The sequence below is a fragment of the Malaya genurostris genome, chromosome 3 (assembly GCF_030247185.1).
Source record: "Malaya genurostris strain Urasoe2022 chromosome 3, Malgen_1.1, whole genome shotgun sequence".
NCBI classification, from domain to species: Eukaryota; Metazoa; Arthropoda; class Insecta; order Diptera; family Culicidae; genus Malaya; species Malaya genurostris.
Genome location: NC_080572.1, coordinates 133163617 through 133190231, shown reverse-complemented (window position 1 = coordinate 133190231; position 26615 = coordinate 133163617). Strand labels below are relative to the sequence as shown.

General features: G+C 37.7%; 1 protein-coding gene across 5 annotated transcripts in view; it reads left to right on the top strand.

Annotated features, from left to right (window-relative positions):
• LOC131436301 (WD repeat and FYVE domain-containing protein 3) overlaps positions 1 to 26615 on the top strand; it is a 1204110-nt gene that overhangs the window by 96977 nt on the left and 1080518 nt on the right. For all 5 annotated transcript variants that reach the window (XM_058604951.1, XM_058604953.1, XM_058604954.1 and 2 more), the window contains exon 2: positions 11864 to 12005. In XM_058604951.1, coding sequence (XP_058460934.1) covers positions 11864 to 12005 — 142 coding nt within the window. The remainder of the gene's footprint in view (positions 1 to 11863; positions 12006 to 26615) is intronic.

Here is a 26615-nt window from a genome sequence, read left to right as displayed (position 1 = left end):
CAGACTGCGAACCGGCCACACCAGAATTACCCCTGCACACACCATTTCAAATTGTCAACCACCATCCTGCCCCATATGCAACGTCAGGCTCTCAGTTGAACACATTCTCATCAACTGTCCCAAATTTCACGGTCTTCGCAGACATCACAGTCTGCCCAGCTCGATCCGTGAGGTACTCAACAACAACCCGGACAACGAACATGCACTCCTTAAACTACTCCGAGATGCCAACCTACTCGAATGTCTTTGAGTATCCAAACCAAAATACTAAACTCCGTCGAAGTTACGACCGAAAATCTTCAAAAACGCAAGAGGAACCTAAAACAAAATCGAAATTAACTTCATTTGCCAACTAGATAAAAAAATTATACCTACCGGCAGCGTAAACAAACAGCTAAGCGTTTCTCCAATAGCACCGACAGCAGCTGACAATCACTCGGACACCTAAAATAAAGACCCACCTACCGCTAACCGATCAATTTCCGATACCGAAGGGCAAACCATCCAGTTCATCATCGCCAAGAGTGTAAGCCAAATTCAGCTGAAAAATACTGATACCATCAAACAGAAAACTGCTGATCACGCAAATCGAGTCGACGACCAACACATAGCAGCCCAAAGTTAAAAAGAAAGCACACAACATTGCAACCAAGCAAATCACACACAACTAGGTCGACATCGACCAGCTCGAGGCAAAACTAAGCAGCTATAGTGAAAAAATTCTCTCCCTAAAAAGGTGCTGGACAACGGCACCTATCAGTCAGAATTACAACCAAGCAGCATGGGGGAACCCTATCTCCACAGCGAACGGTCCAAGGACAACGACACTTGCAGATCACTTACTTAACAGAGTCGACCCCAGACGTAAAATTTTGAGGATCATCCACGAGATCGTAATTTTTTTTATTGGAGGGTTGTCTGTGCGGATGTGTTCTAATCAACAGCATTCGGATACATGAAACGCCTATCCAAAAAGAACGAGTTGGTATTGAAAAAAATAGCTGCAATAGAGTGCACTACTGCTGAAAATAACACAAATGAAAAGGTATGTGAGGAGAATCCAGAATAAATATTTGATTATGGAATGAATTCACAATAAATAAATAAATTCGATTTAAATAAATAAATTATTCTAAGCAAAATAAAGTCGCTCTTTAATTAATGAACGGTTGTAGTGTATAATTTAATTACAGGAAAATCTAAATACCGTCCGCAATTCTGGAGTTAATTACTTATAAGAGATTGCGCCATTTTCTCGACGTCAAAGTAGTATGAATTTATGCCACGTTTCTAATAGATTCAGGTGCTCAAATCAGTACAATAACAATACAATTCTCAGTTGTTATACACAGGCAGTTTGTATCTCGGATGAATTCCCAACATTCAATATCCCTCCAATATCACTGTAATATGATCAAAGCATGCCCCCAGAAATGTGTATAATAATGTCTCAGCAGCATTTGAAGAGCTAACTAGACAGAAACTTCAGTATCTACTGTCAAAAGGCATCATAGATAAAATCACAATGAATATGGATCGATCGTTCTGTTCGTCTATGTTAGTAGTGCCAAAAGAAAAGGATGCCATTCGTATCGTTCCGTTTGGACATACGAATGCTCCCTATATATTCCAAGAAGTTCTGCAAACGATTGTTCTAGCGGGATGCGAAGAAACCGTCAATTATTTAGACGATATTCTGATTTACGGGAAAACCAACGAAGGACATGATATAAACTTAGCAGAGGTGATGAACTGTTTGTCAAATCATAATGAAAAAATCAATGAGTCTAAGTGCTGTATCGGCAAGTTTATTGTCTTGACTATATCAAACGAAGGATGGAGAATTGAACAAAAAAAGATTACTGCTACCAAGAATTTCAGAATTCCAGAAAAAATAACAGAAGTAAAAAGTTTTTGCCGTGAATACGACTTACTTTACTATGGGGTGCCTTTTCAAAATTAGCCATATGGAAGAATGGGCAGAACTTAATCGTGAATATCTCGACTTGTATTAAAGGCAGCAACACAATTCTTTCACCATTTCATCAAAAATATGATCAGGAATTTAGGATAATATTTTGAACAGTGTGAGATAACCACAAACAACTCAAATAAAGTTTTCTCAAATTTTGAAAACAACACGGAAAACTCTTTACTTTTGCTTGGCTTTTTCGCGCAAGGACGACGATTTTGAGGTAGTCAGGCACATATCTTCAACTAACTGCGTATAAAAGGGGAACCGCGGTCGAAATTCGATCATTTCTTCTTGTGCGTTGGATGCAAGCAGACGTCGCGGGACCAGCAGCTTCGGAGAGTGCACCGTCTGCGTGGTTAAAAACCTCAAACGCTCAGGTCGCAACTCTCATTTGGACTTCAGTCGTCCGGTGGAGCAGTCGTCAATGAAAGCAGAACTTCTGTTCTTGTTCTAAATTTAGTTCTTGAACTCAGGTCCAGTTCCTTATTCTAGAATTCTATTCGGTTCTTTTTAGAACCATAATAATACTCTCAAAGAATTATGCGAAATTTTGCTTTACTGTGCTCTATACGGTCCATTTTTATTATAAAGAACTATCTAGTTATTTCATTATATTTAATTGCGTTTCAGGATGATTAATGTAACTAATTTGTAATTTAATATAAGCGCATCGTTTGAAATTCTAGTAGTGAAAAAGGGGAAAGTTGCACAATTCACACAATCGATCAACTACCAGTTCGAATTCGGAAGTATAAAGAAAGTGTGTCAGTTTTATTCGTATTCACGACATCCAGTTATGTCTCTGACATTACACACCAGTACTTTTTGGGATTAATAAACTATCGAAAAATTCATACCTACAAGAGCGGACAAAACACGTAAGCTTCGTGAGTTAGCAAGGGCTGATCAATTTTATTGGAATAATGATTGTGACGAAGAATTCAATTGGCTAAAACATAAAGCGTGGAAAACAATTTCCACGCTTGGTTATTTCAATAGATAAGATAGATCAGTTTTTGCAATGACTGAGCGGAAATATATATTAGAGAAGCCAAGTGAAAGAAAAACTAACAGAAAAGATGAATTTTTGGAAAAAGATACGCTCAGAGACAGGAAATAAGATAGAGCTTTTCATAGATGCTTCTCCGTAGGGGTTAGTAGCTGTTCTCGTTCAATTCGATGTAAAATCAAAACCAAGAGCTATTGCGTGTGCCTCAAAAGCCTCAACAATTACGGAGCAGAAATACCCCCAAACATAAAGAGAAGCACTGGCTATGGTATTGAGCATTCCTCTGTATACCTTATAAACATATTTTCACTGTAAGAACAGATGCTGAATCTAACGAATTCATTTTTGGGAGACTGCATCGTATAGGAAAATGTGCAATATCTAGAGCAGAATCATTTACATTTACTGTACCTTATTGATTCTGGTGGCATAGAAATAACCTGGATTGAAATTATGAGCCATTCAGAGAGCGATGAGAAGCTGTCAGAAGTAAGAATTGCTATAAAAACAGGTTGTCATCGCAGATATGAATCTATGTCTAAAGAACTTCGTGTCTTTGAGAGATTAATTTTCAAAGGAGAGAAAGTAATACTTCCGGTTACTTTAAAAACTATGGCTATTCAGTCTGCCCATCAAGGACATCTTGGTATTGGATCAACTAAAAGAATGGAATGAGCGTAGCTATTGAAACATACATTAAACATTGTAAAACGTGTTTGTTGCTATCCGAAAAGAATCCTTCACTTCCATTGTCAAATAGAGAGCTACCCAATGGACCTTGGGAGATACTTCAAAGTGATTTCTTTACGGATAAGAAATTTGGGTCTGGTGAATTTGTTGTTGTCGTAGACATATACTCACGACTTTTGAAAATTGGGGCTCCCCTTGATTATACAAACTGATAATGGCCCACCCTTTCAAAGAGATATGTTTATATAAACTTTGGAAAATAAGGATATTAGAATCCGCTGATCCATACCCTTTTGTCCTCAAACAGACATTAAGAAAGTTTTGACGGCTTCAAAACTGGATAGAACTAATTGGAGGATCGCCCTGAAAAATTATATCCATGTTCACAACAAACTCAGGCTTCTTACCCGGCTAAGTGTTAGGTCGTTCGAATTATTGGTTGGTTGGAGCTTCAGAGGAACGTTTCCAACTTTATGGACTAAATTACCAGCTTTAGACCGTGTAGACATAAAGGAAAAAGATGCCTGCTCAAAACTTGTAAGCAAAAATTACTGTAAGACTTCAAAAGCAAAGCAAAAGAATCAGAAATTGTAGTTGGAGACAACGCGGTTTTAACACAATCAAAACGGTACAAAACGGATCCAACATTTAGTTCTGAAAATTTACTGTAGTGGCTAGAGATGGTGCGAAATTGGTTGTGCAAAGCAAACGTGGAGTATTTTATACCCGGAATGTGAATGATTCAAAAAAGCTTATCTCAAATATGGAGGATGATTTGAACGCAAACATGGACATTGAAGAAGATTGTGAAAAGATAGATAGATATATCAGTGAATGTCCGCGGAAATAGACGAAAAAGATGATCAACTTAGTCAAAACAACGACACTAAGTAGATGGCTAGGGTGCAACAAATGATTTCGTTGATCCTGAAAAAGATATACCTCGGTCAACTAGTCGGATGAAACACAAGATTCGTTCTTGGGCTGCATTCAAACATACCAGCTACTGGCGCAGTTTTCAAACTTGTGCTCAGACAACAGCATTTTACATGTCTTGAATCTCAAAATGTCCGAATGTCTGTTGCATCTTTCTAACCATCATTACAGCAATCTGGTAAGAGCTCTGACTATACATTGGAAACTCGAGGCACAAAAATCCAAATAACGAGGCGAACGTGCCACCTGAGCCAATGAGTTCTGATTCCTGATTCATGAAATAAAAGATAAATTAAATTAAGAATTAAATAGATGTGTAGGTGATCAGTCGAATATAACACGTATCACACTCAGTAAACTCACCTCTGGCTTATGGACAGAATGAACAACACAGATATCATTAATTATATCTTTAAATAAAATACAGTCCATTCGTCGATCTACTATTTGAATCAAATAAATGAGAAGTAGACAGACTTCAGATAAGCCAAAAAACACAAACTTACTTTCATCGTACCACTTGGTCTAGTGTTCATTGAATCCAAACATGTTTATTTCGCATGTGTGTCATCATACTGAACTTCTGAATGGTTTAAAAAGCTTGAGCTACACACACCAGCAAGCCACATACTCTGAATTTCATACTAGATTTATATACTGAGATGATATGCAAATCACAAATTAGATATTTTCATGAAGATCTTACAAGCCAGTTGTAATCTATATATATATATATATAAAAATGTAGACATCATTCTTTGTAATCGCATCACGTAAGAACGGATGGACAGATTGAGATGCTTTTTTTTGTTTGATCAGTTTTTACCCTCACCGGGTTCGTACATCAAAAAAATTAGGAAAACTTGCCGGAAAAGTGGGAAAAATCCATAAAGCAGGGTGGCAAGTGACCGGGAAAATCGGAAAAACCCGGAAAAAGTCGGGAATTTCATTTCACCGGGAAAAATCGGGAAAAAGTCGGGAATTTTAGTGTAAATCCGGGAAAAAACTTACTAGCCTTAATCGTAGTAAATCATGATTTTCCTGATCAAGCAAATGAGAAGTTGAAGGTAATACTCCATTTTATGTTTAAGTGAGAAGTTCAGTAAAAGTGTCCCATACAGGTTTTATGGTACACAATCGATTGGATTTGATTTCCTTCTTTGAGAGTTGAAATTGGTTTCTGAGAGTTTGTGAAAAACCTTACAAAGGTTTAGAAAAACCTCACAATGTGAATGTTTAATTTTTAATTTATATTGTCATTGCCTATGAATTTCATAGTAGGAATCACATGCGGGTGTTGATGTCGACGAAGAATCAAACTTTGATCATCTCAGTCACTAGAGGCATAGATTGTTGTTGTTTTTCCAGAGCGACAGAAGTCCATTTTAAGAATTTTTTTAGGATTTTGTTCTGTTTCGCTAAAATTCAATTTTGAAAGAATATCGTATATGTTGTTAGATAGAATAAGGAGGAGAATGGTTTCTTGTTAATTTTTAACCTTAGGTATACTTTTTTTAGACTATACTAGGCAAATATAGTATTGGAACACACTAGAGATGGGCTATCCGTTCACGAACAGTTCCTCGAAGAGTGAGTGAATTTTAATTCTTTATTTAAGAATGATAGTTCTCTATATAGAAATGAAAACAAATCGAATTCTTATATGAGGTATACAAGTTAGTTGCGTTTTTCGGAATGTTTGCTGGTTTGAGGAATCTGGTAGAAGTTACACACATTTGTGATCTTTGATAACCAAAAATTCAATAAAACTAATTCTTTCGGTAGAACTATTAAGTTTTGAATGATTCTTTGTAATGAACGGTTTGACCCATCTCTAGATTGAATCCTAAGAGTCTTAAGAACTACTGATTTTGCAGAAAGCCTTAACAAGACTTATTTAGTGGTAGTCTTACAAAAGACTGAATAGTTCGGATAATAACAATTTCAATTTTAATTATAAGGCTTTAAATTTAATTCTTAATTATTTGGCTTTCAATAACAATAATCGAATTTGGGGTAAAAGCTGCACTTAAGAGAATTATTGAGCTGCACTTAAGAGAATTATAGAGCATGAAGTCTGAATGAAATGTGCTGCTTTATAGACAAAATTGCAAGAATGTTAATACTGTATTCCTTCGTGAATTGCAAAACTTATCACTTTTATCATATCCGCTGGCCAGCTATGTTTCTTGTTTTAATCCTACTGTTACCTTGAATTAATTTGAAATAGTCAAACAGATTGAGTTTTTATCTTGAAGAGCTAGTACATACGAATAACATTAGTAGCAAAGCAACAGACGAAAAAAATGGAATACATTGAGGTTGCTTCTAAAGATGAATATTTGGACAAATTGTGGATGACGGTTTTAAACGTCGTTCCAAGGATTTTAAAGCTATTTATAAGACTCAGAAAATCAGCTATTATTTATAAGACTCAGAAAATTCTCCGAATTTTCCAGCCATTTTCACCCTCTAGATAGATAAAAGTATTTCAAAAGTCTGTATGTTTTTGGTTTTGTCAAATTTTTTAAAATTTCCATCGAAAATTTCCTAAAACCACCCGCGCACATGGTACTTGGACGATGGCCTTAACTCTTAAATCTTCTATTAAGCAAATCCTCATACTTAAACAAAAACGTTTTGAATGTCTTGTGGCTCAGCATTTCGTTGATAATGCTATATTGAATGCTGGGAGCGTGATTAACAAAACAGCACTCAAAATCATATAATCGATACAAGGAGTCTGTCGAACCGAAGAAACAGTTTCTAATCAAGATTAGAGTTTATATTTTCACTCTGCAGATCTTCACCTGTTCACCCTTTTCATAACCGGAAGTCGGATCCGGATGAAATTCGTATGGGACCACAAGAAAATCAATTCAGCCATTTCTGAGAAAATTGATCGCTCAAAAACGTTACATACATACATACATACAAAATTTCTGATCTTTACGAACTGATTCGAATGGTTTAACTGACATTTAGCTCTCCGGGTCTTGGTTCGAAAATCGGTTTTCGCAGTGATTGCATAACTTATCTATATGAGAAAGTCAAGAACGACTTTTTCCCATTGTTATGTGCACTTGGCCTATTGAATATTTCATATTTCTAAATCGATATACCCAAGAAATACTTTATTTTTCAACTCTCGATGTTCCTTTGGATATGGGATTTCTAGCAATATTCAAAAAAATACTGAACATAGGCGATTTGAACCTGTTCTAAAAACCGGGAATTTTTTGTCTCGCGCACCCGGAAAACCGGGAAATTGAAATTGGCAATTCACTTGCCACCCTGATAAAGTTATTTTGTATGGAAAATGAAATTTTCCGTTGAAAAAGTCGTCAATGATTGCTAGATCTACAGTTGATGTTTGGCGCGTAACGAGTTGCTTAAGTGATTGGCCGTCGAAGAAAGGAATACTAGATCGTTGAAAGAATCTTTTTGGCGCGCAACGAGTTGTTTTATGTCAAGTTTTCACATGCATATTTGATTCATGTGGTTCGTCATTCCGAGCCACGTGATTAATTGGGTATCAAAATCATTGTTCGCAAAATGACATGGTGGAATGCATATGACTGTTCTAACTGATCCTGGGTAGTTTCATCAAACAGACACTTTTCACGAAACTGTGTTGGATCCACACTTAGCAACGTGGGTTTGAGCAAACCTGATATAAAAACCAGGTTCCAAACTGACTCGATTTTCAGTTCAACAACGTTGAAACTAGGTTCGAACCTGACTTAAAACAAACGGTTTGACAAAAGTTGGGGTGGAGACTGGGATAGGTTTAGAATCAAGCGAATACGACATTAATGAATTAATGGCAGAATGCATATGACTGTATGATCACTGTAGGCAAAAGAAAAAGTTCTGATATCGTTAACCAGTTAATGGATTGTGTGCGATGAAGTCAGATGAACAATATTGGCCATTGTAAGCGCGAGTTTAACAAATCAGAAATTTTTTGAATGAATCAATGAAAAGATTGTGCTGTAGAAGCGCTAAGGTCAAATTAACAGATTTTTCTTGCATTTTGCTTTCGAATGAATTAGATTACACTAAGCGCACACAATAAGTGATAATTAGATCAGTGTTCAAGATGATTACAATAATGTATTGAAACTTCAATTTCTATAAAGTTTTTTTCATATTGGTAAGATCAATACCAAATTAAAACTTGAGCGTCGTCTCTCAAAGCAACCAAAAGTTCCACAGTACCTGAAATATATTCATTTTGTTAGAGCTCTAAAATACGCGTATCACAGAAAAAGTTCTGAAGATACTTTCTCGCTGTTTAAAAACTGTATTAGGAACTGCTTCAAAGTTTGTTTTGTTGCGTCGAGTGAATGAGCATTTTTTTTAAAACAGACTCCTCAGAATGCTTCGTATGCTACTTAAGCCAAATCTTTTTTACGAACGTTTGGTTACTTGGGCTAAATACAAATTGTAAATGTATCCTAATCTACCAAATGAACAACTCTAGAACAGAAACTCTTCAATTAGAGATGAGAATTGGTGCATTTGCACGATTTTTGCTTAACAGAAATATTTCACATTTTCACATTAATTTGTTGTGATATTTCTTTTCAGGCTAAATCAAATGTGTGTCAATTTCCGTTGATTGTAGGTTAAGTTTTCAGAAAAATAATAGAGAGAAACGTTAACCACTTAGTCGTTTTACAATCTTGATGTCCGAAAACATAAGTTCGATCCAATTTTTGGGCGAGACGAAGTTCGACGTGTCAGCTAGTTACATATAATAAAGATCTCGTTTTCCAGCTGGCAAGCTTCTTGGGATAGAGATGATCTGGGTCGGTGGATGCACTCAATTATTCCTAAAATATCTACAAATGCATGGTTCAGGGGGCTGAATGTGAGTAGGGATTTGATTCCTGTAATGTCCAAACTCACGTCCAATCACTACACGTAAGACGCACATCTCCTTCGAATTGGACTTTCCGAGACTGATCATTGTGCTTGTTGCGAAGGTTATCGGGACAATGTGCGGACATGCGTGGAGTATCGTTATGTCAAGTCTCAACAAATAAATTCCTTGCGTACCCGAAGTAGACTATCCAATGACTCAGTTTGTGACATTCTTACTTGTCGTAACCTTCCACACATGAAACTTCTTTATCATTGCATAAAGTCAATTGGAGTTTCAATTTAATAATTGACCCCTTTAAGACTTAGTTCTGATTCCAACTGCGTCCATTAGTTCAACCAATAGCCAAATTTGAATAGAAATGATGTACTGATCTAAACAAACTCGAAATAGTTAATGAAATTATCAAAAAAAAAATGTATGAAAACAACATCTTATTCTATAATTTATAGCAGTTAATCGTTTGGCTTAAATAATATTTTTGAGTAGATTCAACTATAAATGATTCTTCTTCTTCTTGTTCGCTAGTATTTCAGTCTTCTAATCATCATTTCTTCCTGTCTGTTAGTCTTCTTGTCTTCGAGCCTTGGAGCCTTCTAGTCTTTTAGCTATATTTTCTTGCTGTTTTCTAGTCTGCTAGATTTAGAGTTTTCTAGTCTTCTGATCTTCTAATTGCCTACACCCATACACCTAAACTAAAGTACAAATTAGTTACTTTAAACATTCTTATATACAAATAAATATAACGAAATAATCAGTATAGTTCCTTATGTCAGTTCGAATCTATTCTGAGTCATTGCTATGCATTTTATATAGCAGATAAGCAGAAAGTTCTACTACAAACTACAACTGGTTAAAAAATTGGCCGTATACAGTATAGTGATTATGGTTCTAATAACAACATACAGAATTTTGATGTCGATTATTTTAATTTTGGATTTGAATATTTCAAGCAAAAGAAACTATCAAAAGTACATTTGGAGTCATCAGAAGGGCTGATTCTGCATAATGTTGTCTCGTGTTTTTTAGTTTTCATTGTATTTTGCTCCAATTCAAACGACCAGCAGCAGGATGATGCAATCGAAGGACCATGCAAAAGGTCTGCTTTCATTCCTGACTTCTCCTCCTGATGACCGAAGTCCAAATGAGAGAACGACCTGAGCATTTGAGGTTTTGTACCACGCTAAAGGTGTGCTCTCATTACTGGCGACTGCTGCACCAGACAATCGAAGTCCAAATGAAAGCACGGTCTGGTTTGTTCTTTCTGATTTTGGTGGGAGAATCTCACCTCGACATTCAATTCCGTCTGAAGCACCAGAAGAAACGATGAACGATTTTCAATCAAAGTTTACCTTTTTATTCGTCCATTAGATAATCGGAACTGATATGTGCTTGCCTACCTCTAAACCGTCATCCGGGTACGAAAAAGGCAAGTAAGCGTGATGAATTTTCCTTATTATTTCCATAAGTTTGAGAAAACTGTTTCATGGTTATTACTTATGGTTACCTCACGCTGTTGAAAATTTAATCACAAATTCCTGATCATATATCCTATAGCTTGGAAAAAAATTATGTTGTTAGGTTAAGTACATCAAGAGATAATCGCGATAAAGTTCTGCCCATTCTTGTACATGGTAAAATTTGAAAAGGCGTACTATAGTAAAGTAAGACGTATTCACGACAAAAAGTATTAACTGTATCGCTGTAGCCGAAACAATCAATAATAAAGCATTTTGGTTATAAATTGAATGACTAAATTCACCCTTTTAAACAACATACACTCAATCACTGAAAATATTACGTATGTTTGTACGATACACTTTGAGCGATGACTCGTTCAATTCATACGCTTGAAATTTTGCGCGACTTGTTTTGGAAATAACCCTTAGTGCTCGTTCATACCTCTGAAAATTTTATCATAAATTGTTGAACATATATCCGATGGTATGGAGAAGAAATTATGATGCTGTGTTAAATACAAGAAGATATATTCACAATTAAGTTCTTCCCGTTCTTGTACAGAATGAATTTCGGAAAGGCGCCCCATGGTAAAGCAAGGCGTATTCACGTCAAAATTCAAATATCTATAATCATTCATAACATCGAGAAACAGAACTTTACACTTTTAAAGTCATTACATTTGTTAAAATCGTTGTTGTATTATCTTCTAACAAATTCTGGCTGCAATGTATTCTTAAAAGCTTAAATCTCGCACCGTATGTAAACATTTTCGTTTGTTGATTTGAGCCCTCAATATAACAGATCGTATATTAAGAATGTTGTTAGCTATAATTAACTCTTTATCACATTGGCTACATCTATTGAAATAATGTATAATCTCTGTTTAATTTGCTTATACTTTCAGTGGTTCGAATCAAAGTACCGAGGCAGCTTCAAAAAATATTGTCAAATTTCTAGAAATTGATGAAAATGAAGAAACAAGTGCGGGTTGGATGCTCTTGTCAGCTATCAATATAATGGCAAATGGTGATGAATCATTGATACAGGTACATCAACAATTTAATCAGTCCATAACACAGTTTGAATTCGTGGGTTTGGGAAGTTATTGTTATTGTGAAAATGGTTATAATAAGATAAATAATAATATTAACAATAATAATGACAACAATAATAATAATAATAATAATAATAATAATAATAATAATAATAATAATAATAATAATAATAATAATAATAATAATAATAATAATAATAATAATAATAATAATAATAATAATAATAATAATAATAATAATAATAATAATAATAATAATAATAATAATAATAATAATAATAATAATAATAATTATAATAATAATAATAATAATAATAATAAAATAATAATAATTATTTTTTTTTTTTTTTTTGTATGATTAGTTTATTTATAAAATATGGTGTTATTTACAAATCATTTTCTAAAATGAACTTTAATTCGTTTTGATTAACTGTGGTACATTGATTTATGTAATTTATATATCGAATGAAAACCTTAAGGATGTTTGCCTTCGTTGTTTTTTGTATTCCATCTAGGGAAGGTCGAATAAGATCCGCAAAATTCAGACTTCGCCATCCGTGCAGTAGTAACAGAAGTTTTCGTTGCAATAGAAACCATGCGTCTCGTACCCTAGGACACTCACAAAATTTATGTTCTAATGTTTCGACCGCGTTGTTACAATGTTCACAGTTTTCTCCGTCTGCCCGGTGTTGAATGAACAATAACCGTCTGTGGTCTATTTTCCTGTTTACTATCAAAAACAGGTCGCTTTTTTGAGAAGATGATAGTTTTTTAGCTCGATGTACGTTCGACCAAATTTGACTCCACTTTGCGTTTGGATTGTCGCGTTCAACTTTTGGTTCATCCGTGTTATCTATGTAGGACCGATGTATACTGCTGGCAGAAGGAGACTGCTGTAACTGAGGTAAGAGTGGTATTTGCTGACATAATAGTTTGAGGCAGATGCAATCTGCTGGGGAAACAGCCTGATTGTGGATATCTTGATCCAAGAATGATTTGTAGAAAGGCATAGAGTCGACTTCTTTGATGTGACGATGAAGCAGTAATGCTTTGCACTTTAGTGCAGGTAATTGCAATTTCAAGCCCCCCATTTCTAGGTTTCGAGCTAACTGTTGCATTGGCACCCGTGCCGGTATTCCACGCCACAGAAACGTACCCATTGTCGATGTTAGCTTTGCTATGTGGACACTTGAAGGAGGTATGATCGATGGCAGATACCAGATTCTAGATGTGATGAAAGTGTTCATAAGGGTAACTTTTTGCAGCAACGTCAATGATCGCTTTGAATGTAACCATACAAGTTGGGTGAATTTTTTCACTGTTGCCTCCCAGTTTAACCTGATCATTGCTCTGATCGAGTTTGTATAGGTTACTCCGAGAATTTTTACTGTTTCCGCTGTCTGCAGCCACTGCACGCATAGAGGATTTTCATCAATGAAGCCAACATTGATGGCTACCGTTTTCAGTAGGTTGAGCTTCGCCCCTGACACACATCCAAAGCGATAGAAGATACAGCGGATTTGTTCAATCGTGTCGGTCGTGGTAGCGATTACACTGATATCGTCTGCATAGGCGACTATCAAATCGTTTCCGCACACATTCTTAAGTTGTTGCAGGAGTGGGGTTAGATATATAGCGAAACAGAGACTGCTGATAGGATTTCCTTGGGCTACCGAGCGTTGTATAGGAAAGGGAGCCGATAAATGTCCGTTGACCAGTAATCGCGACGAAGCTCTTTCGGCTAATCTGGAAAGTAACTCAACCAATTCGGGATTTATGCCGAGGGAGCACATGGTCACGAATAGAAATTTTCTATTAACACGATCGAACGCATGGTCTAGATCGAAAGAAATTAGTTTTGCTTTGCGTTTGTGCGCATTCAACTGAGCGATTCTATCCTTGAGAGTGAGAGTGGCTTGAAAAATGTTTCGATCGGGATTGGAACACTTCTGTATGTCTCCCAAAATATGATGAGCACTTACCAATTTTTCTAGTCTGCTCTTTAGTATACGAGACAGGAGTTTGTAGTCGTAGTTTATTAATGAGATAGGTCTATACGAGTGAGCGGTGTCTCCAACATCTTTCTTCTTCACTAGTACGAAAACACTATCTACGAAACCGGAGGGGAAGTTCGCGTGTAGTGCCTCGTTCAACACGAGGTTGATTTCCCGATGTATCACGTCGAATGCTCGTAGATAAAATTCTCTCGGGATTCCGTCGGAGCCTGGAGACTTTCTTGGTGCACTTGTTTTGATCGCTGCTAAGATTTCGGCTGTCGTTATTTCGTCCATGCATTGGTTATTCGTTTCGTCATCCTCGGGTATTACTCCGTCGCAGGTGAAATCGTTGTCCCGTTCCCGTTCTGGTTCATTTTCGGCATATAGGTCCCGGTAGTACTCAAACATGTGTTGTTCGATAGCATCTGAGTGATCGAGTAACTCGTTTCTCTCGGTCCGTAGCTTCGTGATGGTTGTTCGCTTTCGTCTTCGCTCACCTAGCTGAAACGTGGATAAAGGTTCACCGGCGATGTAGGTTTCGTTTATATGTACAAACATGTGCGTGAATTCGCGTTGTAATTTCAGCATTTCTCCTTTGAGACGGTTGATGGATGTTAACATTGTAGCGTCACGGTAGTAATTATCGTACGCAAGACGAAGTTGGGAGTATAGTCCTTGGTATTTCCGGTGAAAACTGTCGAATGCCAATTTAGATTTCCACCGAAAGAATGATTTGATTTTGGATTTAGCATAATTTAACCACCAACACATCCACGACCGAAAATTGTTACGTTGGCGAGTCCAATACTGCCAACGAAACTTGAGATCTTCGATGTTTTCGTCTGTCAGGAGATGTGGACGAAGGGACCAAAAGCCGCGGCCGGGAGGACGACCTAGGTGAGGAAGACATATTCGAGTTGTTAAGGCTTTGTGATTTGTAAACGAACACACATGGGTGTCCGCCGTTCTGAGCTGATGAACAAGTTCCGTGTCGACGTATAAGCGATCCAACCTCGACATAGAATTATGTGTAATGTATGTGTGGCCCATGGTTTGAGGGTGCAGTTTCACCCATGCATCGTGTAACTGCAATTGCTGGACGGTGGCTTGGAGAGCTGGGCTCATATTTTGTCCTGTAGCGTCGCATTGTCGTATCACACAGTTGAAGTCGCCTGCCATGATTAGATGCTTCGTTCTATGTCTGAGGTAGTAGGCGATGGTATTGTTGAAGAACCTTTCTCGTTCGGCTCTTGCAGCTGATCCAGATGGTGCGTAAACATTGCAAAGCGTTGTGTTCTGTATTTGGAGAGCGATCAGACGGCCATCAAGACTTCTCTCGACGTTTGAGAAACGGATGTGGTCTTTTAGAGCTATTGCAGTTCCTCTCTTCATGTGGTCTACATTGAAAATCACGTTAAAGCCGGGCAGAGACAGTTGCTCGTTTTCAATCTCTTGTAGGAATACGATGTCTAATTCGAGAGTACGAACGAAAGAGCGTAGGGCATTTATTTTAGTTGTGCTTGTTATTGTGTTAATATTGATTGTGGCTACGTTATAGCTAGTATGTTCCATCTTTAAGTAGACATATGTTCTGGCGACGCGTCGCCAACAACCTGGCATTTTTTCTTGTTCGGTGGTACACGTGTGGAACGTCGGCTGGCTGTTGAAGCCGAAGAGGTATCGGAATCGTCGTCGTTTCTTCGTTCGGCAGATGTTTGTTTGCGAGGTGGATCTCCACTAACGGATTGTTGACTCGGGATTTTGAATATGTTTGTTGCGGTGACAGCTGATTGCTGGGTGGAAGCTAGATCTAGTCTAGAACGTAAAAGTGGTTTGTTCGTATTTTCGATGGGAGGAGTGAGTCCGCATACGGATTGTTTTATTTTTTTTTTTTCATAAATACGTTTATTTCATAGGCAATATACATAAGTTTTTCTTCGCCGTGGCATCCACAATACATAGTAGTTTAAACCTAATACATTTCGAATATCATATTAGTATGTTGGTACTCATTAGTTAATCTAAACACTGTTTTTATCAAGCGAGTTGCTATTTTAAATTACATTAAATAAAATACATTTATTTTGTACATGATCTTATAACTATTTCAGGATTGTTTGTATCGGTTCACCACTTATATTCAATATCCTATAGTTGGCTATTGGTTGAACTCATGGAAGAGAAAACAGTTTAACATAAAATAAAATTTAAATTGGAACTCCAATGGATTTAATGAAATGATAAAGAAGTTTCATGTATGGAAGGTCACGACAAGCAAGAATGTCGCGAACTGGGACATTGGATAGTCTACCTTGGGTACGCAAGGAATTTATTAGTTGAGATCTGACATCACGAAACTCCACGCATGTCCAAACAACATGGTCAATATCGCGGTAACCTTCGCCGCAAGCACAATGATTAGTCTCGGAAAGTCCAATTCGAAGGAGATGTGCATCTAACGTGTAGTGATTGGACATGAGTCTGGACATCACACGAATGAAATCTCTACTCACATCCAGTCCCCTGAACCATGCCTTTGTCGATATTTTAGGAATAATTGAGTGCATCCACCGACCCAGATCATCTTTATCCCAAGAAGCTTGCCAGCTGGCAAGTGTTCTTTGGCGAGACGCGCTATAGAATTCGTTGAAAGCAATCGGTCTCTCATAAATTTCACCCTCAATAGCACCACGTTTGGCTAAAATATCGGCTCTTTCATTGCCTGGAATGGAGCAATGAGCCGGAACCCAAACTATTGTGATTAGATAATTATTATTCAATATGTCGTTCAGACACTGTTTTATTTTACCCAAGAAAAACGGTTCATTTTTGCCAGCAGCGTTTGAGCGAATGGCTTCAATTGCACTCAGACTATCTGTGAAGAGGAAATAATGGTTTGGAGATAATGTGACGATTACATTCAAGCTATAATGAACTGCTGCTAACTCTGCTATATAAACAGATGCAGGTTCTTGAAGCTTGAATGAGGCCGAAACATTATTGTTGAACATACCAAACCCTGTCGCTTCTTCCATTCGCGATCCGTCCGTGTAAAACATTTTCTCAGAGTTAATATGCCTGAACTTACTTGAAAATATTTTTGGGATTTCCATAGAGCGTAGGTGGTCCGGGATTCCACGCACTTCGCGCTGCATGGATGTGTCGAAAAATAAAGTTGAGTCAGGTACATTTAGGAGGCTGACACGGATAGGAATATATCTTGAAGGGTTGATTTCCTGTGACATATGGTTAAAATATACTGTCATGAATTTTGTTTGAGATCGAAGCTCGACTAGTCGTTCGAAATTATTAATTACCATGGGATTCAGCACATCACATCTTATTAGCAGGCGTGATGAAAGCTCCCAAAATCGATCTTTTAATGGAAGAACTCCCGCCAGAACTTCAAGACTCATTGTATGTGTCGAATGCATGCAGCCTAAAGCAATTCGCAAACAACGGTACTGAATTCGCTCAAGTTTGATAATATGAGAATTTGCAGCGGAACGAAAACAAACGCATCCATATTCCATCACTGAAAGTATCGTTGTCTGATACAATTTTATTAGATCTTGCGGATGAGCACCCCACCAAGACCCTGTTATTGTTCGAAGAAAATTTACTCTTTGTTGGCATTTCGTTATCAGATACCTAATGTGTCCTCCCCACGTGCATTTGGAATCAAACCACACCCCGAGGTATTTGAAAGTCAAAACCTGTTCGATTATTCTTCCCATCATATGAAGCTGAAGTTGCGCGGGATCATGCTTTTTTGAAAAGACGACCAGCTCTGTTTTCTCCGCAGAGAATTCGATACCAAGATGAACAGCCCAAACGGACAATTTATCTAAGGTATCTTGCAATGGTTTTTGCAGATCAATAGCTTTGGATCCAGTAACTGAAACCACGCCATCATCTGCCAATTGTCTTAGTGTACATGGGGTTACTAGACAGCTGTCAATGTCATTCACGTAAAAATTATAGAGGAGCGGACTGAGGCATGAGCCTTGCGGGAGACCCATGTAGCTAATTCTGATTGTTGCCAAATCGCCATGTGAAAAATGCATGCGTTTCTCTGACAAAAGGTTGTGCAAATAATTATTTATAACCGCTGGGAGTCCATGTTGGTGGAGCTTGTCTGAAAGAACATCAATGGAAACTGAATCAAATGCTCCTTTAATGTCTAAAAATACAGATGCCATTTGTTGCTTTTGAGCGAAGGCAATTTGGATGTCAGACGAAAGTAATGCAAGGCAATCATTCGTCCCTTTATTTCTACGGAAGCCAAACTGAGTATCTGACAACAAACCGTTCGTCTCGACCCAAGTGTCGAGACGTCGTAGAATAATTTTTTCGAACAATTTTCTGATGCAGGACAACATCGCAATGGGTCTATATGAGTTGTGATTGGAAGCTGGTTTCCCCGGCTTTTGAATGGCGATAACTTTCACTTGTCTCCAGTCAGGTGGAACAATATTTTGCTCAAGAAACTTGTTGAACAATTCCAACAAACGTCTTTTTGCGAGGTCGGGCAGATTCTTCACCAAGTTGAATTTAATTCTGTCCAATCCAGGAGCGTTATTGTTACAAGACATGAGTGCTATGGAAAATTCCATCATTGAAAAGGGGCTATCAATGGAATCATCATTTGAAGAAGACTCCCTAACAATGCTATGCGTAGGAACGGAATCTGGACAAACTTTCCTCGCAAAATCAAATATCCATCGATTCGAGTACTCCTCACTCTCATTTCCTACGTTACGATTCCTCATTCGTCTGGCCGTATTCCAAAGAGTGCTCATTGAGGTTTCTCTTGACAAACCTTCCACAAAATGTCTCCAATAGCTGCATTTCTTAACCCGAAGTATGTTCTTGTACTTGGTTTCTAAAACCAAGAATTTTTCAAAATTCTGAGGAGTTCCTCCTCCTCGTTTTAAAAACGTCTTGAAAGCATTTTGTTTCGCGTGTTTAGCATCTGAGCACTCTTTGTCCCACCAAGGATTTGGAGGTCTTCTGTTAGACGATGGACCAAGAAATCGTTTGGTTTGGGCTTGTTCTGCGGCCTCCAGAATCGAACAAACGAGGAAGTCATATTCTTCAAGTGGGGGAAGCTCTTCCATTGAAGTTAAGACACTTGAAATATTACTTTGGTATTTAATCCAGTCAATATTTTTTGTCAAATCATATGGAATATTAACTGAATTAGCAATGCCTTTGTTACTGCTAATTGAGATGATGATTGGTAAATGATCGCTACCATGTAAATCAGGAAATACTTTCCAGGTGCAATCTAGTCGAATTGAAGTCGAACAAAGAGATAAATCTAATGCACTTGGACGTGCAGGAGGTCTTGGGATCCGTGTCATGCTACCCATATTTAGTACCGTCATGCTAAAATTGTCGCAAATATTATATATTAGAGATGATCTGCTATCATTGTAAACGGAACCCCACATCATTCCGTGCGAATTGAAATCTCCTAAAATCAAACGTGGAGCAGGAAGGGCTTCGACAATTTCATTAAGCTGTCGTTGTCCAACTTGAGCTCTTGGAGGAATATATACCGAAGCAATGCAAATGTCCTTTCCTTTAATGTTTATTTGACAAGCAACAACTTCTATACTAGAAGTCGAAGGAATGTTTAATCTATAAAAGGAATAACATTTCTTAATTCCTAAAAGCACTCCACCATACGGGGAGTCTCTGTCGAGACGTATAATGTTAAAGTCATTAAAATTTAAGGCTATGTTTGATGTAAGCCATGTTTCGCACAAAGCAAATACATCACATTTTTGACTATGCAACAAAACTTTAAATGAATCAAGTTTTGGCATGATGCTTCGACAATTCCACTGCAGGACAGTGATTGAATCATTTGCGGCGGATGATAAATTATCCATCAAATGATACAAAACCTGTAAGAGCTGGCCATTGAGCTGATAACTGTTTCAAAAAAGTTCTAGCTATTGGAAGGAATGCTGTTATGATGGTCTTTAGAGGTTCAGAAATATTGAATGCAGCGAAAATCCATTCTACAATTTCCGAAAATTTCAGTAATCCTGTTGGTGAATGTGAAATGGAGCCCACTGGATTATTGTCTTTTCTTGAGCTAGTTCCTGGATTGGTTTGTGAATTTGACAAACCAGGAGGCACAGTTTTTGGTTTTAAATTTGGCTTTTTAGCTTTAACACGGGGATCTTTTTTTGAAGGTATAATTTTAGGTGTCTTTTTTGGTATTTTGTGGTTTGTTAATCTCCTCTTAACAGACCCTTGAGGAGTGACAAACGAGGTATCTTCACTATTTCCGTCAGAGTCAGATTCCTCTGGCTCCGCAAGATTTGAAAAACCGTTTTCGGTTTCCAAAGGGGAGACATGTATGACCGTTTTGAGCATTTCTGCATATGTGCGCTTAGACCGTGCTTTTAAAGAAAGCTTCATTTTGTCTTTACGCAGCTTAAATGCAGCGCACACTGAAAGATCATCATGAGGGCTTTCCCCACAATAAACACATTTTTCAACATCTTTATCGCAAAGATTATCCTTATGAGGCCCTTGACATTTGATACATTTGGACTTATTACTACAGTAAGTAGCTGTATGTCCGAATTTTTTACAGTTCGTGCAATTCATAACATGCGGTACGAAAAGCCGAACAGGAAGACGAATTTTATCGATATAGACATGGCTAGGCAATGCAGATCCGGCAAATGTTACGCGAAACGAATCTGAGGGACGATAAGACTTTTTTCCATCGACAATAGATGCTGAGTACAATTGTTTGCACTCGAGTATCTTAACTCCCTCAAGCATGGAGTTTTTAAAACGGCCAACTCCATTTTTAAGTAAATCATCTGCTGTCAGACTTGCTTCAGTCACAACACCGTCAATTTCTACCTCCTTCGATGGAATGTAAACTCGATATTCAATAGCAAATAATTTACAGGTTACAATATCGTTTGCCTGTTTCAAGTCGTTAACTACAACTCGAATTTTATCTCTATTAACCTTACAGATTTCTTTAACTTCAGAGAAATGTGATGTCAAATCCTTTGTAATTTGCATCAAGTTTAAAATCTTTTCTTTTTTTCGAAGATAGACTATCCATGGCCCAGTGGTACCCTGTGGATAATGTTTAGCCCTCGGAGTATTTAAACTTTTACTAGTATCCGGAATCGGATTCGGATGATCTTCCATGAGATCATCCATTACATTAAATTTTTTTTGTAAATTAATAATACCAAAATAAAAACTTATGTTTAGTAAAATTTCAGATATAAGAAATAAAAAATAAATTAAATTAAATCTACCTTGTAGCTGATGTCTCTGTTCCTTTATCGTGAAGAACGACGTGAAGCTCTTCCAACGATTTCCAATTGGCAGTCTTTTGCTGTTTCCAATTGGCAGTCTTCTGTCGTTTACTGCTATCTCAGTTGCTCTGCCGTCGTTGTGAACACCACTGCACTTGCTGTACCTGACCCCAGGTACAGTGCTTTTGCTCTTGGTGGCGATCAAATGCGATGCTTGCAGTGTAGCACCTCGCGATATATGCCGTCTCTTTTGATCCTACGCAGCGTACAAATTCTGGTACCTGGTAGATCAGCACTGGGTTGCTTTAGCACCTCTGTGCCTTTGCACCCCTTCGTCTTCGCACCTTTATGCGATGGCACCTCTGTGACTCGTCACTTCTATGCTCTCGCACCTCTGTGTCTCTACACCTCTGTGCGTATGAACGGGATGGCCTTCGTTGCTAGCTTTCCAGTCGGGAAACGCCCCGAATATTGCGTTTGCTATGGGCAGTTTAACTACCTGAAGCTTAGAATTGTCTCGGTAGCAGCCGTTAACTCACGAGCCAGTACAATCGAAACACAACCTCTTCGCTTGAATGGTTTTTACTGAATCAGATTGTTTTAATTGAGCGTCTTTCGTGATTGTGGTCAGTGTAGCAACAGATGGCTTTACCTGATGAGGTTTCGTCTGGACCGGCTTCGGGTGAACGTTTTGCTTGAGAACCTTCGCATAAGATGTGTTGCTGTAATCAGCATCGAGCTTTTGGACTAACAGCTTTTTGTTTTGAATACAAGATATTCCGCTGTGTGACGACTCGTTACAGTGACGGCATGTTTGTTGTTGGCCGTAATACGACAGAGCTGTTGTTTCACCATCTATTGTAACAAAGGATGGGATATTCGTTTTTACGATCATCTTTGCCACTCGTATTCCTGACGAGATACCGCCGAACGCGTATTTTGCGTCCCATGCTAGTTCTTGTATGCCGAACACATCCCCGTATTCTTGGAGATATTCGTAAATTTTATCATCGGACACATCTTCAGAGAGATCGAACAGCTTCACCTCCACTGCACCATCTTCCATTGTGATCCGTATTTTATAAGTTTTACCATCGATTTCTGTCTCGTGCACATTGTCATGCTCTTGTACGATTCTTTGCGCTATTTCAAGTTCATCGACCTTAACAAACACACAACCGAGGCTACGACTTGTTTGCATGCGGACAACGTGCTTTTTTTCTAGTTCGAGAACTGAGCTGATGAAACTGTGAAGGTCATCATACGATGGTTTCCGCGGTAGATGCGAGTAATCAATTCGAAACGTGTTCTCTCGACGTCTCATGTTGTTACTGAAACACTCGGAGACGAGAGATTAAGACGGTAGGGCCTACGATGCCCAGCGATTTAACTTCCAAATATAACTTAGAAAAAGCCCGTGCTTGACTTCCGATGACCAGCGAGAGCAAATGCGTCTGCTTGACTCGGAGATTGAGCGCTAACTATAATAATAATAATAATTATAATAATAATAAATAATTAAATTAATTACGTTGAGATGAACGATCTGCTTTCGAATCTTGATTGGCATTTTATTGAAACGACTACTAATATCAATGACGCAGTTGATTTTTTTTGCGAGGCTGTAGGAAACGTTGTTTCCCATGTTGTTCCTGCTAGCCGCCTTCCTCAGAAACCGCCATGGTCTAACCCACATTTGCGCGCACTCAAGCGTGTACGATCTTCAACCCTCCGGAATTACTGCAGTTCTCGATCTCAGTATTTCAAGCATCAATTAAGCATAGCTACTAGTCGATATCGCCGTTACAATATGTTTTTATATCGTCGTCACATAAGACGAATTGGAAATGAACCTTCGCCGGAACCTAAAACTTTTTGGTCATTTGTTAATTCTAAGAGGAAAGAAACTGGTCTTCCGCACTGTATGTATCTGGCCAATGAAACAACCCGCCTCGAAAAGGAGAAATGTGAGTTGTTCGCACACCACTTTGAGCGTGCATTTCACGACGCTTCTGCTACATCGAACCAAATAGAAGAAGCCACAGTTTGTGTACCGCATAACATGTTTAGCTTCAACTTTCCTCTCATAACAGAGGAGATGGTAGTTACAGCCATGCACAAACTAAAGCTGTCATTCGCTGCTGGCCCCGACGGTATTCCATCATCTGTGCTGAAGCGTTGTGCGAATTCTCTGAGTTATCCGTTAGCTAGGCTTTTTAACATTTCTACTCTGCGAAGTGAGTTTCCTTTACGATGGAAATTTTCATATTTATTCCCAGTTTACAAAAAAGGCGATAAATGCAACATTTCTAATTACCGTGGAATTACGTCTTTGTGTGCTTGCTCTAAGCTATTTGAAGTAATCGTGAATGATCTACTATTTGCTAGCTGTAAAACCTATATAGATTACGAGCAGCATGGTTTTTACCCAAAACGCACGGTATCATCGAACCTTATGTTATTCACCTCAAAGTGTGTTCAGAACATGGACTCTGGATTGCAAATCGATGCAGCGTATATGGATCTTAAGGCTGCATTCGATCGAGTGGGTCACGGAATACTTCTGTCTAAACTAAAACGACTGGGCGTCTCACCGACGAGCGTAGACTGGTTCAAATCGTTCTTGACAAACCGTTCAGTTCGAGTGAAAATTGGATCTTCAACTTCAGATATATTCTCAAATCAGTCTGGAGTTCCGCAAGGAAGCAATCTTGGTCCATTACTGTTTTTGATCTTCATAAACGACGTTTCCTTTCTGTTACCACCGGAATGCAGATTGTTTTATGCAGATGATGCAAAAATTCTGAAAGTCATCAAGAATTTCGAGAACTGTTTTGAACTACAACAAATGATACAAAAATTCGCTGATTGGTGCTCAAAAAATTTCTTATGCTTGAGTATCGAGAAATGCTGTGTCATATCATTTCATCGGAAATCGGATCCTATTCTGTACGATTACGGAATTTCGGGAAGGTCACTGACGCGAGCAGAAAGCATTAAGGACCTTGGTGTCACATTGGATCGTGAAATTACCTTCAGACTCCACTATGACAATATTTTAGCCAAGGCTAACCGTCAACTTGGTTTTATCTTTAAGGTTGCTAAAGAGTTTCGGGACCCGTTATGTCTAAGATCATTATATTGTTCACTTGTACGTTCAATATTAGAGTCAAACGCTGTAGTATGGAGCCCCTACCATGCTCACTGGATCGCCAGGATTGAGGCTGTTCAAAGAAGATTTGTTCGGTACGCTCTGCGTTTGCTACCGTGGCGAGACCCTGTAAATTTACCGCCATACGAAGATCGGTGCCGCCTTTTGAATATCGAGCCATTGGAGTTTCGACGTATAGCCACTCAAGCAACTTTCGCTGCTAAACTACTGTTGGAGGACATTGATAGCCCCACTTTACTTATGCAACTCAATATCTACGCACCTGAAAGAACACTTCGCCAGCGGAGCATTCTGTTCCTAGATCCGAGGAACAGAGTGTATGGACAGCACGAACCTTTTCGAATAGTCTGCATGCGGTTCAACGAATTTTTTCATCTTTTTGATTTTAATGTGTCACCTGTTGTGTTTCGTCAACGATTGCTTAACCAATTCCACATTGTGAATAATTAGCTTTAAGTTTTTAGTCATTATTTTTATTTCTCTTTCATTAAGACAAAATATGTCAGATGATACTATTTATACAAATAAACAAATAAACAAATAAACAAATAAACAAATAATTACAGGGTGATTTTTTAAGAGCTTGAGAACTTTTTTAAACAATAAAACGCATAAAATTTGCAAAATCTCATCGGTTCTTTATTTTAAACGTTAGATTGGTACATGACATTTACTTTTTGAAAATAATTTCATTTAAATGTTGACCGCGGCTGCGTCTTAGGTGGTCCATTTGGAAAGTCCAATTTTGGGCAACTTTTTCGAGCATTTCGGCCGGAATAGCCCGAATTTCTTCGGAAATGTTGTCTTCCAAAGCTGGAATAGTTACTGGCTTATTTCTGTAGACTTTAGACTTGACGTAGCCCCACAAAAAATTGTCTAAAGGCGTCAAATCGCATGATCTTGGTGGCCAACTTACCGGTCCATTTCTTGAGATGAATTGTTCTCCGAAGTTTTCCCTCAAAATGGCCATAGAATCGCGAGCTGTGTGGCATGTAGCGCCATCTTGTTGAAACCACATGTCAACCAAGTTCAGTTCTTCCATTTTTGGCAACAAAAAGTTTGTTAGCATCGAACGATAGCGATCGCCATTCACTGTAACGTTGCGTCCAACAGCATCTTTGAAAAAATACGGTCCAATGATTCCACCAGCGTACAAACCACACCAAACAGTGCATTTTTCGGGATGCATGGGCAGTTCTTGAACGGCTTCTGGTTGCTCTTCACTCCAAATGCGGCAATTTTGCTTATTTACGTAGCCATTCAACCAGAAATGAGCCTCATCGCTGAACAAAATTTGTCGATAAAAAAACGGACTTTCCGAATGAACCACCTAAGACGCAGCCGCGGTCAACATTTAAATGAAATTATCTTCAAAAAGTAAATGTCATGTACCAATCTAACGTTTAAAATAAAGAACCGATGAGATTTTGCAAATTTTATGCGTTTTATTGTTTAAAAAAGTTCTCAAGCTCTTAAAAAATCACCCTGTACAATAATAATAATAATAATAATATTAATAATAAAAATGATTATGATTATGATTATGATTATGATTATGATTATGATTATGATTATGATTATGATTATGATTATGATTATGATTATGATTATGATTATGATTATGATTATGATTATGATTATGATTATGATTATGATTATGATTATGATTATGATTATGATTATGATTATGATTATGATTATGATTATGATTATGATTATGATTATGATTATGATTATGATTATGATTATGATTATGATTATGATTATGATTATGATTATGATTATGATTATGATTATGATTATGATTATGATTATGATTATGATTATGATTATGATTATGATTATAATTATGAAATCGTTAGGCGAGCGTCACGTCGTTCTTCGCGACAGAACAACAGAGGTAACAACAACAAGATAGATTAAATTTTATTACTACTTTTATAACTAAATTTTACTCTTCATAAGTTTTTATTTTGATATTATTAATTTACAAAAAAATCAGTCAATGTAATGGATGATCTCATGGAAGATCATTCGAATCCGATTCCGGATACTAGTAAGAGTTTATGTATTTCGAGGAGTAAGCATTATCCAGAGGGAATCACTGGGCCATAAATAGTCTATTT